The sequence below is a fragment of the Ranitomeya imitator genome, chromosome 2 (genome assembly GCF_032444005.1).
Source record: "Ranitomeya imitator isolate aRanImi1 chromosome 2, aRanImi1.pri, whole genome shotgun sequence".
Taxonomy (NCBI): domain Eukaryota; kingdom Metazoa; phylum Chordata; class Amphibia; order Anura; family Dendrobatidae; genus Ranitomeya; species Ranitomeya imitator.
The window spans coordinates 243,889,371-243,904,383 of record NC_091283.1 but is presented as its reverse complement, the minus strand read 5'-3'; the positions used below and the strand labels follow the sequence as shown (position 1 = coordinate 243,904,383).

The 15,013-nt window shown below is 42.0% G+C and overlaps 1 protein-coding gene across 1 annotated transcript; it reads left to right on the top strand.

Moving 5' to 3' along the window:
• The first annotated feature begins 782 nt into the window (after nt 1-782).
• Nucleotides 783-14,351, top strand: LOC138662875 (oocyte zinc finger protein XlCOF22-like). Its single transcript, XM_069748866.1, has 6 exons — nt 783-927; nt 1,057-1,236; nt 1,320-1,443; nt 1,527-1,624; nt 1,823-1,913; nt 12,994-14,351. The coding sequence occupies exons 3-6, from the start codon at nt 1,413-1,415 to the stop codon at nt 14,265-14,267; spliced, it is 1,494 nt and encodes a 497-aa protein (XP_069604967.1). The 5' UTR covers nt 783-927; nt 1,057-1,236; nt 1,320-1,412; the 3' UTR covers nt 14,268-14,351.
• Nucleotides 14,352-15,013: the final 662 nt, after the last annotated feature.

The following is a 15,013-nucleotide window of genomic DNA, read 5'->3' as shown; positions in this document are numbered from 1 at the left end:
ATCCATACACCTCGTACACACACGGCTCTGCTACATCCACACTGTAAACACCTCCTGACCTCACACCACACACATACACGTACCCTCCTCCGGCGCCCATGGCAACCAGCAGAGTCCTGTACAAGGATGTCCTCCCGGTCATGTGACCGCTGACTCCTCCCATCCTGTGACCTCATCACAGGTCCTGTGCACAGAGCAGCCATCATGTGGTTTGCTGCTGTGTGGGCCAGGTGCAGGGACTCGGAGCTCTCAGCTGACCGAGTAATATCACACACCTCCCAACCAGTGCGGGACAATTAATGTCCCGCCCGGGATCGCGGGGCTGACTGTCAAAATCAGGACAGTCCCGCTGGATCTGGGACGGTTGGGAGGTAGGCCGGTGTTGATGGAGTCAGTGACCGACTTTGGCCATATATGTTTCTAGAGCCGTAGTAGAAGATGAAGATGTCGTCTTCACCATGAAGTAGTTATTTCTCATGTCGCGTGTAATGAATATCTCCTGCAGTATTGCTAATGCCGATCCCAGGGCCGGTAAATGAGACGAGAATTAGCGTTATGGAAGATGAGTCTATGAGAAACGTATTCAGCTGCCGACTCCGAGGAAGAAACTGCTTGTTGTCTGTGGCCTAAATATATAGGATTTATTAGTAGATGTAAAGAAGGAAACTAAATACTGTGAAATAATAAATCTCCTCATATGTTTCCCTTATTATCTCCAGTAATTGTATTATTACACAGGATTCTTATGATGTTACATCGGCTCATCTTCTCATTCAGGTCTCTACAATATCTGATCCTCTCAGTGAAGATCTTCTACAAAAAAGAATTTTCCTGATTTACCCATCAAAGATGGATATGGACAGAGACAAGATGACGGAGAGGATATTACACCTCACCCTAGAGATCCTCTTCCGGCTTACTGGAGAGGTGAGAGATTCTGATGACGTCACATTACATCATTCTTATCTATGGGAATAACAGATGGACAGAACTGGAGAGGTGAGGACTCTGGAAATGTCTGTAGTGAGATTTATTAATGTGTCTCTCCATTACCAGGATTACACAGTGGTGAAGAAGACCTCTAGTGATCGCTGTCAGGACCCTGTGTCTGAGGGATGGGTAAGACCCCTGAGCCCAATTACGGGGCCTCCACCTCACCCCCTGATCCATGAGGACATCAATGACCAGAAGATCCTAGAACTCATCTACGAGATGATTGAGCTGCTGACTGGAGAGGTGACACTGCTGGGAATGCTGGGACATTATACAGTAACACTATGAAGGGATTGGGGGGATGACGGTATCATTGTATGTGTCAGGTTCCTATAAGGTGTCAGGATGTCGCTGTCTATTTCTCCATGGAGGAGTGGGAGTACTGAGAAGGACACAGAGATCTGTACAAGAACGTCATAATGGAGGTTCCCCAGCCCCTCACATCTCAAGGTAATAGACAGGACTAAATACACACGGCCTATAATTATCTGTATGTAAAGAATTAATTCACTCCCTGTATGTGTTTCCTCCAGATCTATCCAGTAAGAGGACAAAACCAGAGAGATGTCCCCGTCCTCTTCTTCCACAGGACTGTAACCAAGAAGATCCCAGTGCTTCTCAGGACCATCAGGTAGATGGAGAGAAGGTGTCAGGAGATCTCCTCTATGATATGTAGACGCCGGTGAAGGTCTTGTGCTCAGTCTTGTTTTATCCACCAGTATTATATGTTTTATACTTGTGTAATGAGAACGGTGGAGATGGCAGGATTAGAGCTGATCATAGATGGGACTTCTCCGTCTGTCGGTGACTTTTACAATATTTGTTTCAGGGTGAAGATCTGACCCATATTAATACTACAGAGACATATGTGAGGGGTGATGAGCGGTGTAAAGAGGAGATTCCCACATATGGCTACCCAGGTGAGTAGTGACCACTAAATGCAGAGAAGTCACAGATTCTTCTCATCACCGGCTGTGGCTGCTTTATGGGTGGTGTAGTCCGGCCGTATTACCATGATCACCATTTTACCTCTAGACCACAACATTCTCCTCCACCCAAAACTGTTCAAATGACTTTGGTCAGTGAAAGTCCTTTTCTATAGAACTTACAACCTGGTAGACGCTGTTACCTGCCCAGATCTGTGAACTACAACCCCTTGCAAAAATTATTGAATCACCAGCCTTGGAGAATGTTCATTCAGTTGTTTAATCTTGTAGAATAAAAGCAGATCACAGACATGGCACAAAACTGAGGTCACTTCAAATGGCAACTTTCTGGCTTTACGAAACAGTAAAAGAAATCGAGAACAAAAAATGTGGTAGTCAGTAATGGTTACTTTGGTTACTTTTTTAACCAAGCATAGGGGAAAAATTATGGACTCACTCAATTCTGAAGAAAAAATTATGGAATCATGAAAAACAAACAAACAAGAAAACCCTCCAAAACATCACTAGTATTTTGTTGCACGACCTCTGGCTTTTCTAACAGCTTGCAGTCTCTGAGGCCTGGACTTAATGAGGGTCACACAGGACTCTTCACCAATCTGCCTCCAACTTTCCCTGATTACTGTTGCCAGATCCGCTTTGCAGGTTGGATTCTTGTCATCGACCATTTTCTTCAACTTCCAGATCCGGACTATTTGCAGGCCATGACATTGACCTTATGTGTCTATTTTCAAGGAATGTATGCACAGTTTTTGCTCTATGACAGGATGCATTATCATCTTGAAAAATGATTTCATCATCCCCAAACATCCTTTCAATTGATGGGATAAGAAAAGTGTCCAAAATATCAACATAAACTTGTGCATTTACTGAAGATGTAATGACAGCCATCTCCCCAGGGCCTTTACCTGACATGCAGCCCCATATCATCAATGACTGTGGAAATTTGCATGTTCTCTTCAGGCGGTCATCTTTATAAATCTCATTGGAACGGCACCAAACAAAAGTTCCAGCATCATCACCTTGCCCAATGCAGATTCGCGATTCATCACTGAATATGACTTTCATCCAGTCATCCACAGTCCGCGATTGCTTTTCCTTAGCCCATTGTAACCTTGTTTTTTTCTGGTTAGGTGTTAATGATGGCTTTCGTTTAGCTTTTCTGTATGTAAATCCCATTTCCTATAGGCGGTTTTTACAGTTCGGTCACAGACGTTGACTCCAGTTTCCACCCATTCGTTCCTCATTTGTTTTGTTGTGCATTTCCTGTTTTGGAGACATATTGCTTTAAGTTTCTGGTCTTGACCCTTTGATGTCTTCCTTGTTCTACCAGTATGTTTGCCTTTAACAACCTTCCCATGTTGTTTGTATTTGGTCCAGATTTTAGACACATCTGACTGTGAACAACCAACGTCTTTTGCAACATTGTGTGATGGTTTACCCTCTTTTAAGAGTTTAATAATCATCTCCTTTGTTTCAATTGACATCTCTCGTGTTGGAGCCATGATTCATGTCAGTCCACTTGGTGCACCAGCTCTCCAAGGTGCGATCACTCCTTTTTAGATGCAGACTCACAAGCAAATCTAATTTGATGCAGGTGTTAGTTTTGGGTATGAAAATTTACAGGGTGATTCCATAATTTTTCCTCAGAACTGAGTGATTTTTCCCGTCTAATTGTCCTAAAAAAGTAACAAAAAGTACCTTTTGTGCAGATATGTTCTTTTGATCGCCCGTTATTGCATTTTAATGCAATGTCAAGGCGACCAAAAAAACGTAATTCTGGCGTTTCTAATTTTTTTCTCGCTACGCCGTTTAGCGATCAGGTTAATGCTTTTTTTTATATATCGGGCGATTCTGAACGCAGTGATACCAAATATGTGTAGGTTTGATTTTTTCTATTGTTTTATTTTGGATGGGGTGAAAGGGGGGTGATTTAAACTTTTATATTTTTTTATTTTTTTCATATTTTTAAAAACATTTTGTTTTAACTTTTAACTTGGTTCAATAGCCTCCATGGGATTGCTGCTGTATAGTAGAAATGCAGGCTTGGTATGAGCGCTGACCACTGGGGGGCGCTCACACCAGGCCGGCATCATTAACCATAGTGGTCTCAAGAACCTCTATGGTTACCTTCCTGATGCATCGCCGACCCCCGATTGTGTGACGGGGTCGGCGATGCGCTCACTTCCGGCCGCGCGGCCGGAAGCGGTAGTTAAATGCCGCTGTCAGCTTTTGACAGCGGCATTTAACAGGTTAATAGTGGCGGGTGAATCACTATTTCACCTGCCACTATTGCGCGCACATGTCAGCTGTACAAAATAGCTGACATGTCGCGATTTTGATGCGGGCTCAGCGCCGGAGCCCACATCAAAGGGGGAGACACGACATGCGAAGTAATAGTACGGCACATGTCATGAAGGGGTTAAAACCGACTAATTTCCAGGAGGATTGTGATAATCTACATAAACCCATCACACCGGTGCCATGATATATCTCTGAGCTGTGCGTGGCTGATGGCTGGAATATACATTTATTCCCGCCTGCAGGAGATGTGTTGGCTCCAGCCCTGGTTTCATGGATTCACTCCACCTCATAAATTACGTTGTTTTTGATCCTAAGAAATTCAGATTATTGCACAATCTCTCCTGAAATGGGGAGCAATATTATTTCCTCTAATCTTCTGGTCAGGATTCATAGTAGGTCCAATGGTCCACCATAAATGAATGCAACTCTGGTTTACTGCTGTGTAATCTGTATTTGTAGTTTTCAGTTAATGAGATTCTCGTGCTTTGGGGCGGGGCTGTTGGTGGGGTTTTATGTGGTGCTCTGGGGTGGGGCTGTGGGCGGGGCTTTATGTGGTGCTCTGATTACATATTCATCTGTATTGGCCTATGACAGGTCGCTGATCTCTCACTGACCTGCCCTGTTGTGAATTCCGCTCTTGGGCTCCCTCCGGTGGTTGTAAGTAGCATTTTTGTGAGTTCTGCCCTTGGGCTCCCTCCTGTGGTTTTGAGTGGTATGGCTGCTTCTTGGATTTAGCTTCTGCAGCTGTTTTCACTGATCGTCTTCTTGGCTCGGCTATATTAGTCTGGCCTTATCTCTCATTCAATGCCAGTTGTCAATTGTTCCTGCCTGGAGTCATTGCTCTTAGGATTTCCTGACACTCTGACCAGCTCAGCAAAGCTAAGTCCTTGCTTGTCTTTTTGTAGTTCACTTGTTGTGGACTTTGTTGATCTGCATTTTGTTGTTTTTGCTCTTTTGTCCAGCTTATCAATATGGATCTATTCAGCTAAGCTGGAAGCTCTGGGCAGCAGAGTTTACCCTCCACACCTTTAGTCAGGTGTGGAGATTTTTGTATTTCTCTGCGATGGACTTTTTCTAGTTTTTTTTCTACTGACCGCACAGTGCTCTGTTCTGTACTTTTTCTATCTAGCTAGAAGTGGCCTCCTGTGCTAAATCTTGTTTCATACTACGTATGTCATTTCCTTCTCCTCTCACAGTCATTACATGTGGGGGGCTAATCTATCCTTTGGGGATTTTCTCTGAGGCAAGATAGTTTTCCTGCTTCTGTCTTTAGGGGTAGTTAGCTCTTAGGCTGTGTGACGAGATGCCTAGGCAGAGTTAGGAGCATTCCACGGCTATTTCTAGTGTTGTGTTGAGCTTAGGGACTGCGGTCAGTATAGCTACCACCTGCTCAGAGCTAGTCACATGTCGCTCCTTAATCACCAGATCATAACACTGCCCCCCATTTTTACATAATGCATATAATCGCATTGATATTAATGTTGATAATGCCTATAAAAAATTCACAGTAAAGGAATACTAATGGCACAAATTAGCATAGGTAGGGGGCCGGGGCACAAGGACTGCCCATGGCTGTGCCCCTGAGCTGGTGGTAGAATCTCCCGTCAAATAAAAAATAGTTGTGTGTCAATATGAAATGAATGAGTTGACTTAGGAACCGATTAGCATGGCAGAGTATTATAAAATACCACGATAGGGAAGAGCAATCAAAGGCAAAATCCTAACCTGCTGACACCAAATGCACGATTGTACACTACTCTCTGGGCACACGGCCGTGTTCAGAAGGGAAGGAGCCCCATTTCGCTGTTTGAATGCAGATCTAGCTGGAATAGTTTGCAGACACAATGTATTGGGAGCAATGTTCGTGGTCAACTGGCAGCTCAAAAGATCTCCACCATGAACATGCTTGGCACTATCTTCTCTGCTTTCTATATCCCAAGGATCGCCTTGCTCATCTCCCTTTATCACCATTACATGGATCTGGACTTACACTGGGACCCCTAGGCTTGGACCATGGTGTTACCTGCTATTCTGTGGTATTAGATGGCAAGAAGAATAGTCAGGTAGCTGGGTCAGTAAACGGGCCACGGTCACAACAAGAAACAAATACACAAGACACAAGCTGAGCACAGAGGACTGAACCAGAGGAGAACAACGCTGTTTCTGGCAGATTCCGGCCATGTGCTTTGAGCTTTAGTAGGGTGTGGTACTTTCCAATTGACTGAAGTAGGGAGCAGATTACTCCAGCTGGACAGCAGGAACAGATCCCAGATGAGATTGGACACAACATATTCAGAACTTCAGAAGCCATAATATGACTAAATGACAGAAAACCAGAATATTCAAAATCCTCATAAAGTGATTCCATTTTATAAATTAATTCACTGAGGGTTATAATCTATACATATGTGGTCAAAATTGTTGGTACCTCTAGATTAATGACAGAAAAAAACACAATGGTCACCAAAATAACGTGAATCTGACAAAAGTAATAAGAAATAAAAGATCTATGAAAATGAACAAATGAAAGTCAGACATTGCTTTTCTACCATGCTTCCACAGAATTTTTCAAAAAATAAAACTCATGAAATAGGCCTGGACAGAAATGATGGCACCCCTGAAAATAATGTAAGAACGGGACATGTTAAATCGCGGTGTGTCCACTAACTAGCATCACAGGTGTCTACAATCCTGGAATTAGTGAGTGGCCTGTATATAGGGCTACAGATCCTCACTGTGCTGTGTGGTGACATGGTGTGTATCACACTCAGCATGGACCAGAGGAAGCAAAGGAAAGAGTTGTCTCAGGAGATTAGAAAGAAAATTATAGAGAAACAGGTTAAAGGTAAAAGTTATAAGACCATCTCCAAGCAGCTCGATGTTCCTGTGACTACAGTTGCACATATTATTCAGAAATGTAAGATCCATGGGAATGTAGCCAATCGCCCTGGACTTGGCCGCAGGAGGAAAATTGATGACAAATCAAAGAGACGGATAATACAAATGGTAACAAAAGAGACCAGAAAAACTTCTAAACAGATTAAAGGTGAACTCAAGCTCAAGGAACCTCAGTGTCAGATCGCACCATCCTTCAATGTCTGAGCCAAAGTGGTCTTCGTGGGAATCGACCAAGGAGGACAACATTGTTAAAATAATCATAAAAAAGCCAAACTGGAATTTGCCAAACTACATGTTGACAAGCCACAAAACTTCTGGGAGAGTGTCCTATGGACAGATGAGACAAAAATGGATATTTTTGGCAAAGCACATCAGCTCTATGTTCACAGACGGAAAAATGAAGCATATCAAGAAAAGAACACTGTCCCTACTGTGAAACATGGAGGAGGCTCTGTTCTGGGGCTGCTTTGCTGCATTTGGCATGTGGTGTCTAGTATCTGTGCAGGGTACAATGAAATCTCAAGACTATCAAGGGATTCTAGAGAGAAATGTGCTGCCCAGTGTCAGAAAGCTTGGTCTCAGTCGCAGGTTATGGGTTTTGCAACAGGATAATGACCCAAAACACACAGCTAAAACACCCAAAAATGGCTAAGAGGAAAACATTGGACTATTCTGAAGTGGCCTTCTATGAGCCCTGACCTAGATCCTACCTATTGAGCATCTTTAGAAAGAACTGAAACATGCCGTCTGGAAAAGACAACCTTCAGACACGAGACAACTGGAGCAGTTTGCTCCTTAGGAGTGGGCCAAAATACCTATTGAGAGGTGCAGAAGTCTCATTGACAGTTACAGGAATCGTTTGATTGCAGTGATTGCCTCAAAAGGTTGTGCAGCAAAATATTAACCCTTTTGCGCCAGAGCCTGTTTTTGCCTTCATGACCAGGCCAATTTTTTCAATTGTGACCAGTGTCACTTTGAGGTCATAACTGACGCTTCAACGAATCCTGGTAATTCTGAGATTGTTTTCTTTTGACATATTGTAGTTTATGATAGTGGTAAAATTTCTCTGATAGAACTTCCATTTATTTGTTAAAAAAAATGGAAATTCGGCAAAAATTTTGAAAATTTAGCAATTTTCAAAATTTACATTTTTATGCTTTTAAATTAGAGAGTCATATAAAAAATAGTTAATAACATTTCCCACATGTCTACTTTACATCAGCACAATTTTGGAAACAAATTTTTTTCTTAGGAAGTTATAAGGGTTAAAAGTTGACCAGTGATTTCTCATTTTTAGAACAAAATTTACAAAACCATTTTTTTAAGGACCACATCACATTTGAAGTGAGTTTGGAGGGTCGATTTGACAGAAAATACCCAAAAGTGACACCATTCTAAAAACTGCACCCCTCAAGGTGCTCATAACCACATTTAAGAAGTTTATTAACCCTTCAGGTGCTTCACAGGAATGAATGGAATGTGGAAGGAAAAAATAAAAAATTACTTTTGTTCCACAAAAATTTTCATTTAGATCTATTTTTTTTTACTTTCTCAAGGGTAACAGAAGAAAATAGTCTATATATTTTGTTTTGTAATTTCTCCTGAGTATGCTAATACCCCGTATGTGGGGGAAATCTACTGTTTGGGTGCACAGCAGGGCTCGGAAAGGAAGGAGTGCCATATTGGAGAGCATATTTTGCTGGAATTGTTTGTGGGTGACATGTCACATTGTCAGAGCCCCTGACGTCTCTAAATATTGGAAACCCCCAACAAGTGACCCCATTTTGGAAACTAGACCCCCTACGGAACTTATCTAGATGTGTAGTGGGCACTTTGAATCCCAAAGTGCTAGACAGATGTTAATTACGTAGAGCTGTGAAAATAAAAAATCCTTTTTTCCACAAAAAATCTTTTCACCCTCATTTTTTTCCAAGGGGTAAAAGGTGAAATTGGACCCCAAACGTTGTTGTGCAATTTGTCCTGAATATCCTGACATCCCATATGTGGGGGTAAATCACTGTTTGGGCGCATGGCAGAGCTCGGAAGGGAAGGAACACCATATTGGAGAGCAGATTTTGCTGGAATTGTTTGTGGGTAACATGTCACATTGTCAGAGCCACTGAGGTGCCAGAACAGCATAAGCCCCCAAAAGTGACTGCATTTTACACAATACTTCCTTGAATGAATTCTTCTAATGGTGCAGTGAGCATACAGACACCACAGCTGTTCAATAGAAAATTAAACCATTGGGCAGTGAAGAAAAAATACTTACATTTTTACCACTAAAATGTAGTTTTAACCCCAGAATTTACATTGGAAAATAGGTAGATAGGTAAATGGTCACTACACCCATAGATGAATTTGCAGAGGGGTGTCCTTTCCAATTCCCAGAGGGGTGTCATTTCCAAAATGGGGTCACTTCAGGGGGGATTCTGCAAGATACCGACAAGCCTGGATGGGTTGATCAGGTCGGTCACAGTTTATTATTTGAAAAGTAGAGAAGGGCAATTACACTTCGCGACGGACTCATTGCTGAAGGCCCCGCCGACGACTGCTGGGCCAGCAAGCCGATGAGAGGTTACAAACCTTTGCCCCCCCTCTACCTACCGCTGTGACGTATATAAAAAAGAATGTCAATTTTTTTTTTTTTTTAATAATTTTAAACATTTTAACAATAATAGCACAGCATGTTCACAAGTTTATAAGGGAGGGAGGGTGGGACAACAGCTTCCAAGGGTCAAGGCACTAGAATTTAACCCCTGAGGGTGTGGCCAGACTCCCCTCTTCTCCTCGGTTGGTCCACTGGGCGTCCCAATTATGACATCACCTGGGGGAGTAGTGGGAGGGGGGAATCGGGCACGGCACAATTTTTCCCATCTAGCTATCCCTTAAGGGCTCTGCAGTTAAAGGCATGCACCTTATACGGTACCGTGCCTACCAGAACAACAGAATCCCCCCCCCCCTGAAGTGACCCCATTTTGGAAGTGACACCCCTCTGGGAATTCATCTATGGAAATAGTGACAATTTTCTCTACATGGATGATTTCCAGAAACACGTAGTGGAAGTTCTAGAGCAAAAATTGTAAAAATGTCATTGTAGTGCCCAATATATTGTGCTCAGCTTGTGTCTCTGGAGATCCCCCCCACCTACCCCCGGAAATTAAGTCAGCTCTACTCAGATGTGTCTGCCACTAAATAAACCAAATGCTTGAATGTCAAAACAGTTTAAAAACATGGTTCTCTGGAAGATTGTAAAGCATTGTGGGCAATAATAGCGGGTATCATGCCTCATTCCTCTCTTGGAACATACACGACATCTTCTCTGGGGGTTCTTTATTGTTTCAGTTGCTGGAATGAGTGCAATAAAATGTTGCTCAGTGAGTCTTCTGACATCTTCAGATTCTAAAGGATTGATGGGGACATTTTCAAAAACAAGATTTTCAATGAACTTTTCCTGATAATCAAGGAAAATATCTGCATTTCCGGCATTTTTGTATAACACAAAAGAATTATATGAGGTCACCTGAAACAAATAAATGACTAACTTTTTATACCAGATATATGATTTTTTTAAAACCTGGTATGGTTGTAGAACCTGATCTGCAAGGTCCACACCCCCCATATGTTTGTTGTAGTCAATGACAGACACAGGTTTTGGAGTAGTGGATCCCTGTTGGTCTGCAGTGGCCCTTGTGGAATCTGTGTGGATCGAGCTCAGGATAAAAACATCTTTTTAATCCTTATACTTAAGGGCAAGCAGCTCTCCATTGTGTAAAGCCCCTGACTGCCCCTTTCAGAACTTTTCGTTGACCAATAATTGTGGAAACCCCTGACAGTTTTTGCAAATGGTCCCACAATCCCCCATGTTATGTTCAACCAGACTTTTAAATGGGGGTATGCTGGTGTAGTAGTTGTCAACATACAGATTGTAGCCTTTTTGTAATAATGGAGTTATCAGTTCCCAAACGGATTTTCCAGATGTCCCCAGATAAGTAGGCCAACCTGGTGGGTTTAGTTAGCTATCTTTCCCCTCATAAATGCAAAAAGCTGATGTGTATCTGGTTGAACTCTCGCACATTTTATAGGGCTTTATTTCGAACCTTGCCCTTTTAGAAGGAATAAATTGCTTGAGGTGCAGTCTTCCTTTGAATTTTACAAGGGACTCATCAATGGAAATGTTTTCTGTTGGGGTGTAGAGCTTTAAGAACTTTTCTGTCAAGTCTTCGATGATGGGTCTGATTTTGAATAGTATGTCATGTCCTGGAGCATCTCTGGGCAGGCATTGACTATTGTCGTTAAAATGCCAAAATCACATGAGCATTTCATAATGGGTCCTAGGAAGAACGGCAGAAAACATTGGGGTGGCTTGAACAGGGCGGTTGGACCAATAGGACCGAATGCTTGTTTTTTTAAGTCCCATTGCGAATGTAAGTCCCAAAAAAATTTTCATTTCTAGGACATTAGTTGGTGCCCATAAATTTGACATAGCATAATAGGATCATGGATTCTGGCTGATGAATTGGGAAGCATATAAATTTGTTTGTAGGACAATATGCTCTAGCAAGGTAATAGAAAACTCTGGTTTGATCAAATTATTGGTGAGACAATTGAGAAAAGCCTAATTCTTTAGCCTAACCTTAACTTTAGAATAAACCTTAACCCTAACTTTAGCCTCAACACTAACCCTAACTATAGCACTAATCCTAACCCACCTTATCTGTTTTTTCTACTTTTTAACAAGATCGCTGACTGACACAGTTGTTGCCAGCAGCACTTTTAACACTGTTTCTCCTCTAATCTCTCACTGACAGGAGATCTGAGGACAAACAGCGTTTTTATGAGGCAGATCGCCCAAAATAGTTCGTTGCTACAACAAACTTTCCTAGTGATTTGTCTCATTGGCTGGGGTGATGCTGACATCATCAGGACCTGAACCAATCAGGTCTCGATGAGGTTGGGGGTCACAGTAAGCGTTGTGCTCCGGAATCCCCTTGTTACAAGGTATGTGGGGTCCTGATGAGCACAAAACCACCGACCGTAGACAAACGTCGGCGCTGCACAAAGCCCTGCCCTGCTAGCCCTGCTTCAAGTTATTTCTGTCACCATTGTGGGTTTTTCTGTCATTAAATGAGGGGTAACAACAATTTTGACCACATGTGTAGGAGGCGTGAATATTTTGACTCCACAGCCAACTTCCGGAAATTACCGTACCCATCGCTTTTTTAGTGCTTTTTTAGTGCTCGGAGATTTAGCTTTTATCGCTGCAGCTCAATGATTTACATCTGTTAGCCAGCATAAGTACATGTGGGGCTTGCCTGGTTGCTAGTAAATCCCCACATGTACTTATGCTGGCTAGTAGATGTAAATCATTCAGCTGCGGCAATAAAAACTAAATCTCTGAGCACTAAAAAATACTCAGAGGAAACTCTAGCATGTTCGAGAAATCTCGAGTAACGGGTATATTCGCTCATCACTATTTATAGAAACTCTGTTGCTTTTTATCAGCCTTTGAGCCACTAATAGTGTGGGAACCTCTGTTTTTCCGTTGACAGATGATGGACCTGAGTGGGGACTTGTTTTTGAGAGATGAGAATTGGTACTATTTTTGTCTACATAACATTGATTGGTTTCTTTTTTTTGATACTTGGAAGGCAGAATGAACAAACAGTTGAACACCACACACTACTGGTTCACCCAACAAGGTTTTCTATTAGACTGTGAACTGTCATAGTCTTGGTAAATAATTAAAGTTTTTTAGATAGCTTGCCATTTTTATGGACAGCTTAAGTAGAAATATTCAAAAATATAATAGTCAAGGATATTTTATTAAAAAAAATGTGTTTTATCTTAGCAGATGACTGTAACAGGAGATCAGAGGGACAGCTGACATCTTCAATTTTTAAATCTGTTGATCTTGAGATCCTACAAGATACAACTGAAGTGAATGCCATTACTCCAGATATATCATCATCCATTCACAGCAAAGATCTATCATCTGATCCTGTGAAACAGGTCCCATCTTCTGATTCATTACTGACTACTAAAGAAAATCAAAGTCACAAAAGAGGCATTAAAAAAAAAACTGCTCCTAAAGCAAAGAAGTCATTTTCATGTTCAGAATGTGGGAAATATTTTAACCAGAAATCAGATTTGGTTACTCACCATAGAACTCACACGGGGGAGAAACCTTTTTCATGTTCAGAATGTGAGAAATGTTTTGCTCACAATTCACATCTTATTAAACATGAGAAAACTCACACAGCAGAGAAACCATATTCATGTTCAGAATGTGGGAAATGTTTTAAAAGGAAATCGCATCTTGTTAGTCACCAGAGAACTCACACAGGGGAGAAGCCGTTTTCCTGTTCAGAATGTGGGAAATGTTTTAACCGGAAAGGGAATCTTGTTACTCACCAGAGAACTCACACAGGGGAGAAACCTTTTTCATGTTCAGAATGTGGGAAATGTTTTAGCCATAAATCAGATTTGGTTAATCATCATAGAACTCACACAGGCAAGAAGCCTTTTTCCTGTACAGAATGTGGAAAATGTTTTAACCATAAAGGGAATCTTGTTACACACCAAATAACTCACATAGGAGAGAAGCCTTTTTCATGTTCGCAATGTGGGAAATATTTTACCTATAAAGAGCATCTTGTTAGACACCAGAGAACTCACACAAGGGAGAAGCCTTTTTCCTGTTCAGAATGTGGGAAATGTTTTAACTGGAAATCAGATTTGGTTAAACACCATAGAACTCACACGGGGGAGAAGCCTTTTTCCTGTTCAGAATGTGGGAAATGTTTTAACCATAAAGGGAATCTTATTGCACACCAAATAACTCACATAGGAGAGAAGCCTTTTTCATGTTCACAATGTGGGAAATGTTTTACCTATAAAGAGCATCTTGTTAGACACCAGAGAACTCACACAGGGGAGAAGCCGTTTTCCTGTTCAGAATGTGGGAAATGTTTTAGCCATAAATGGTATTTTGTTAGTCACCAGAGAACTCACACAGGGGAGAAGCCTTTTTCCTGTTCAGAATGTGGGAAATGTTTTAACCAGAAAGCGCTTCTTGTTAGACATCAGAGCAGTCACAAAGGGGAGAAGCCTTTTTTATTTTCTTAATGTAGGAAATATTTTACTTGGAAATCAACTGTTAATAAACATCAGAAACGTCACATAGGGGAGAAGCCTTTTCTATGTTCATAATCTTGGAATAGTTTTAACCAAAATTAAATCTTCTTAAATGGGTTGTCTCTTATCTTTTCTCATGTTTGGTGTCAAACTTTATTGATTCCTATTAGGTATATACTCACCCTCGGACGCGCCCTGCTTCTTTCCGGCAGCCTTCCTTCCTAAGAATCAGCGCTTGAAGGAACTTCGGTGACGTCGCGGCTTGTGATTGGTCGCGCGAGCGGTCACATGGGAGGTTGCGCAACCAATCACAAGCCGCGACGTCATCTAAGGCCCTTCACGCGCTGATTCGAAGGAAGGAAGGCTGCCGGTTAGTACCAGGGCGCGTCAGAGGGTGATTTTAGCAATATTTTTTATTTTAATTCTTTATTTTACACTTAAATATGGATTCCGATACCGATTTCCGATATTGCAAACATATCGGAACTCGGGATCGGAATTCCGATACCAGATTCAGAAGATCGCCGACCTCATGGCCGACCCCACACAGGGGTCGGGTTTCATGAAACCCGACTTTGCCAAAAGTCGACGACTTCTGAAAATGGCCGACCCGTTTCGCTCAACCCCTACTAGCCACATATTGGCAGATCCCAGGCCTCAAACTGCCGTATATACTCGAGTATAAGCTGAGACCCCTAATTTTACCACAAAAAACTGGGAAATGGGTCGGAAATGCA

Coding starts and splice junctions, on each gene's coding strand:
- LOC138662875 (XM_069748866.1), top strand. CDS start 1,413: ATGGAGGTTCCCCAGCCCCTCACATCTCAAG. Junction 1,444..1,526: donor CCAGCCCCTCACATCTCAAG/GTAATAGACAGG, acceptor TGTTTCCTCCAG/ATCTATCCAGTAAGAGGACA. Junction 1,914..12,993: donor TCCCACATATGGCTACCCAG/GTGAGTAGTGAC, acceptor TTATCTTAGCAG/ATGACTGTAACAGGAGATCA.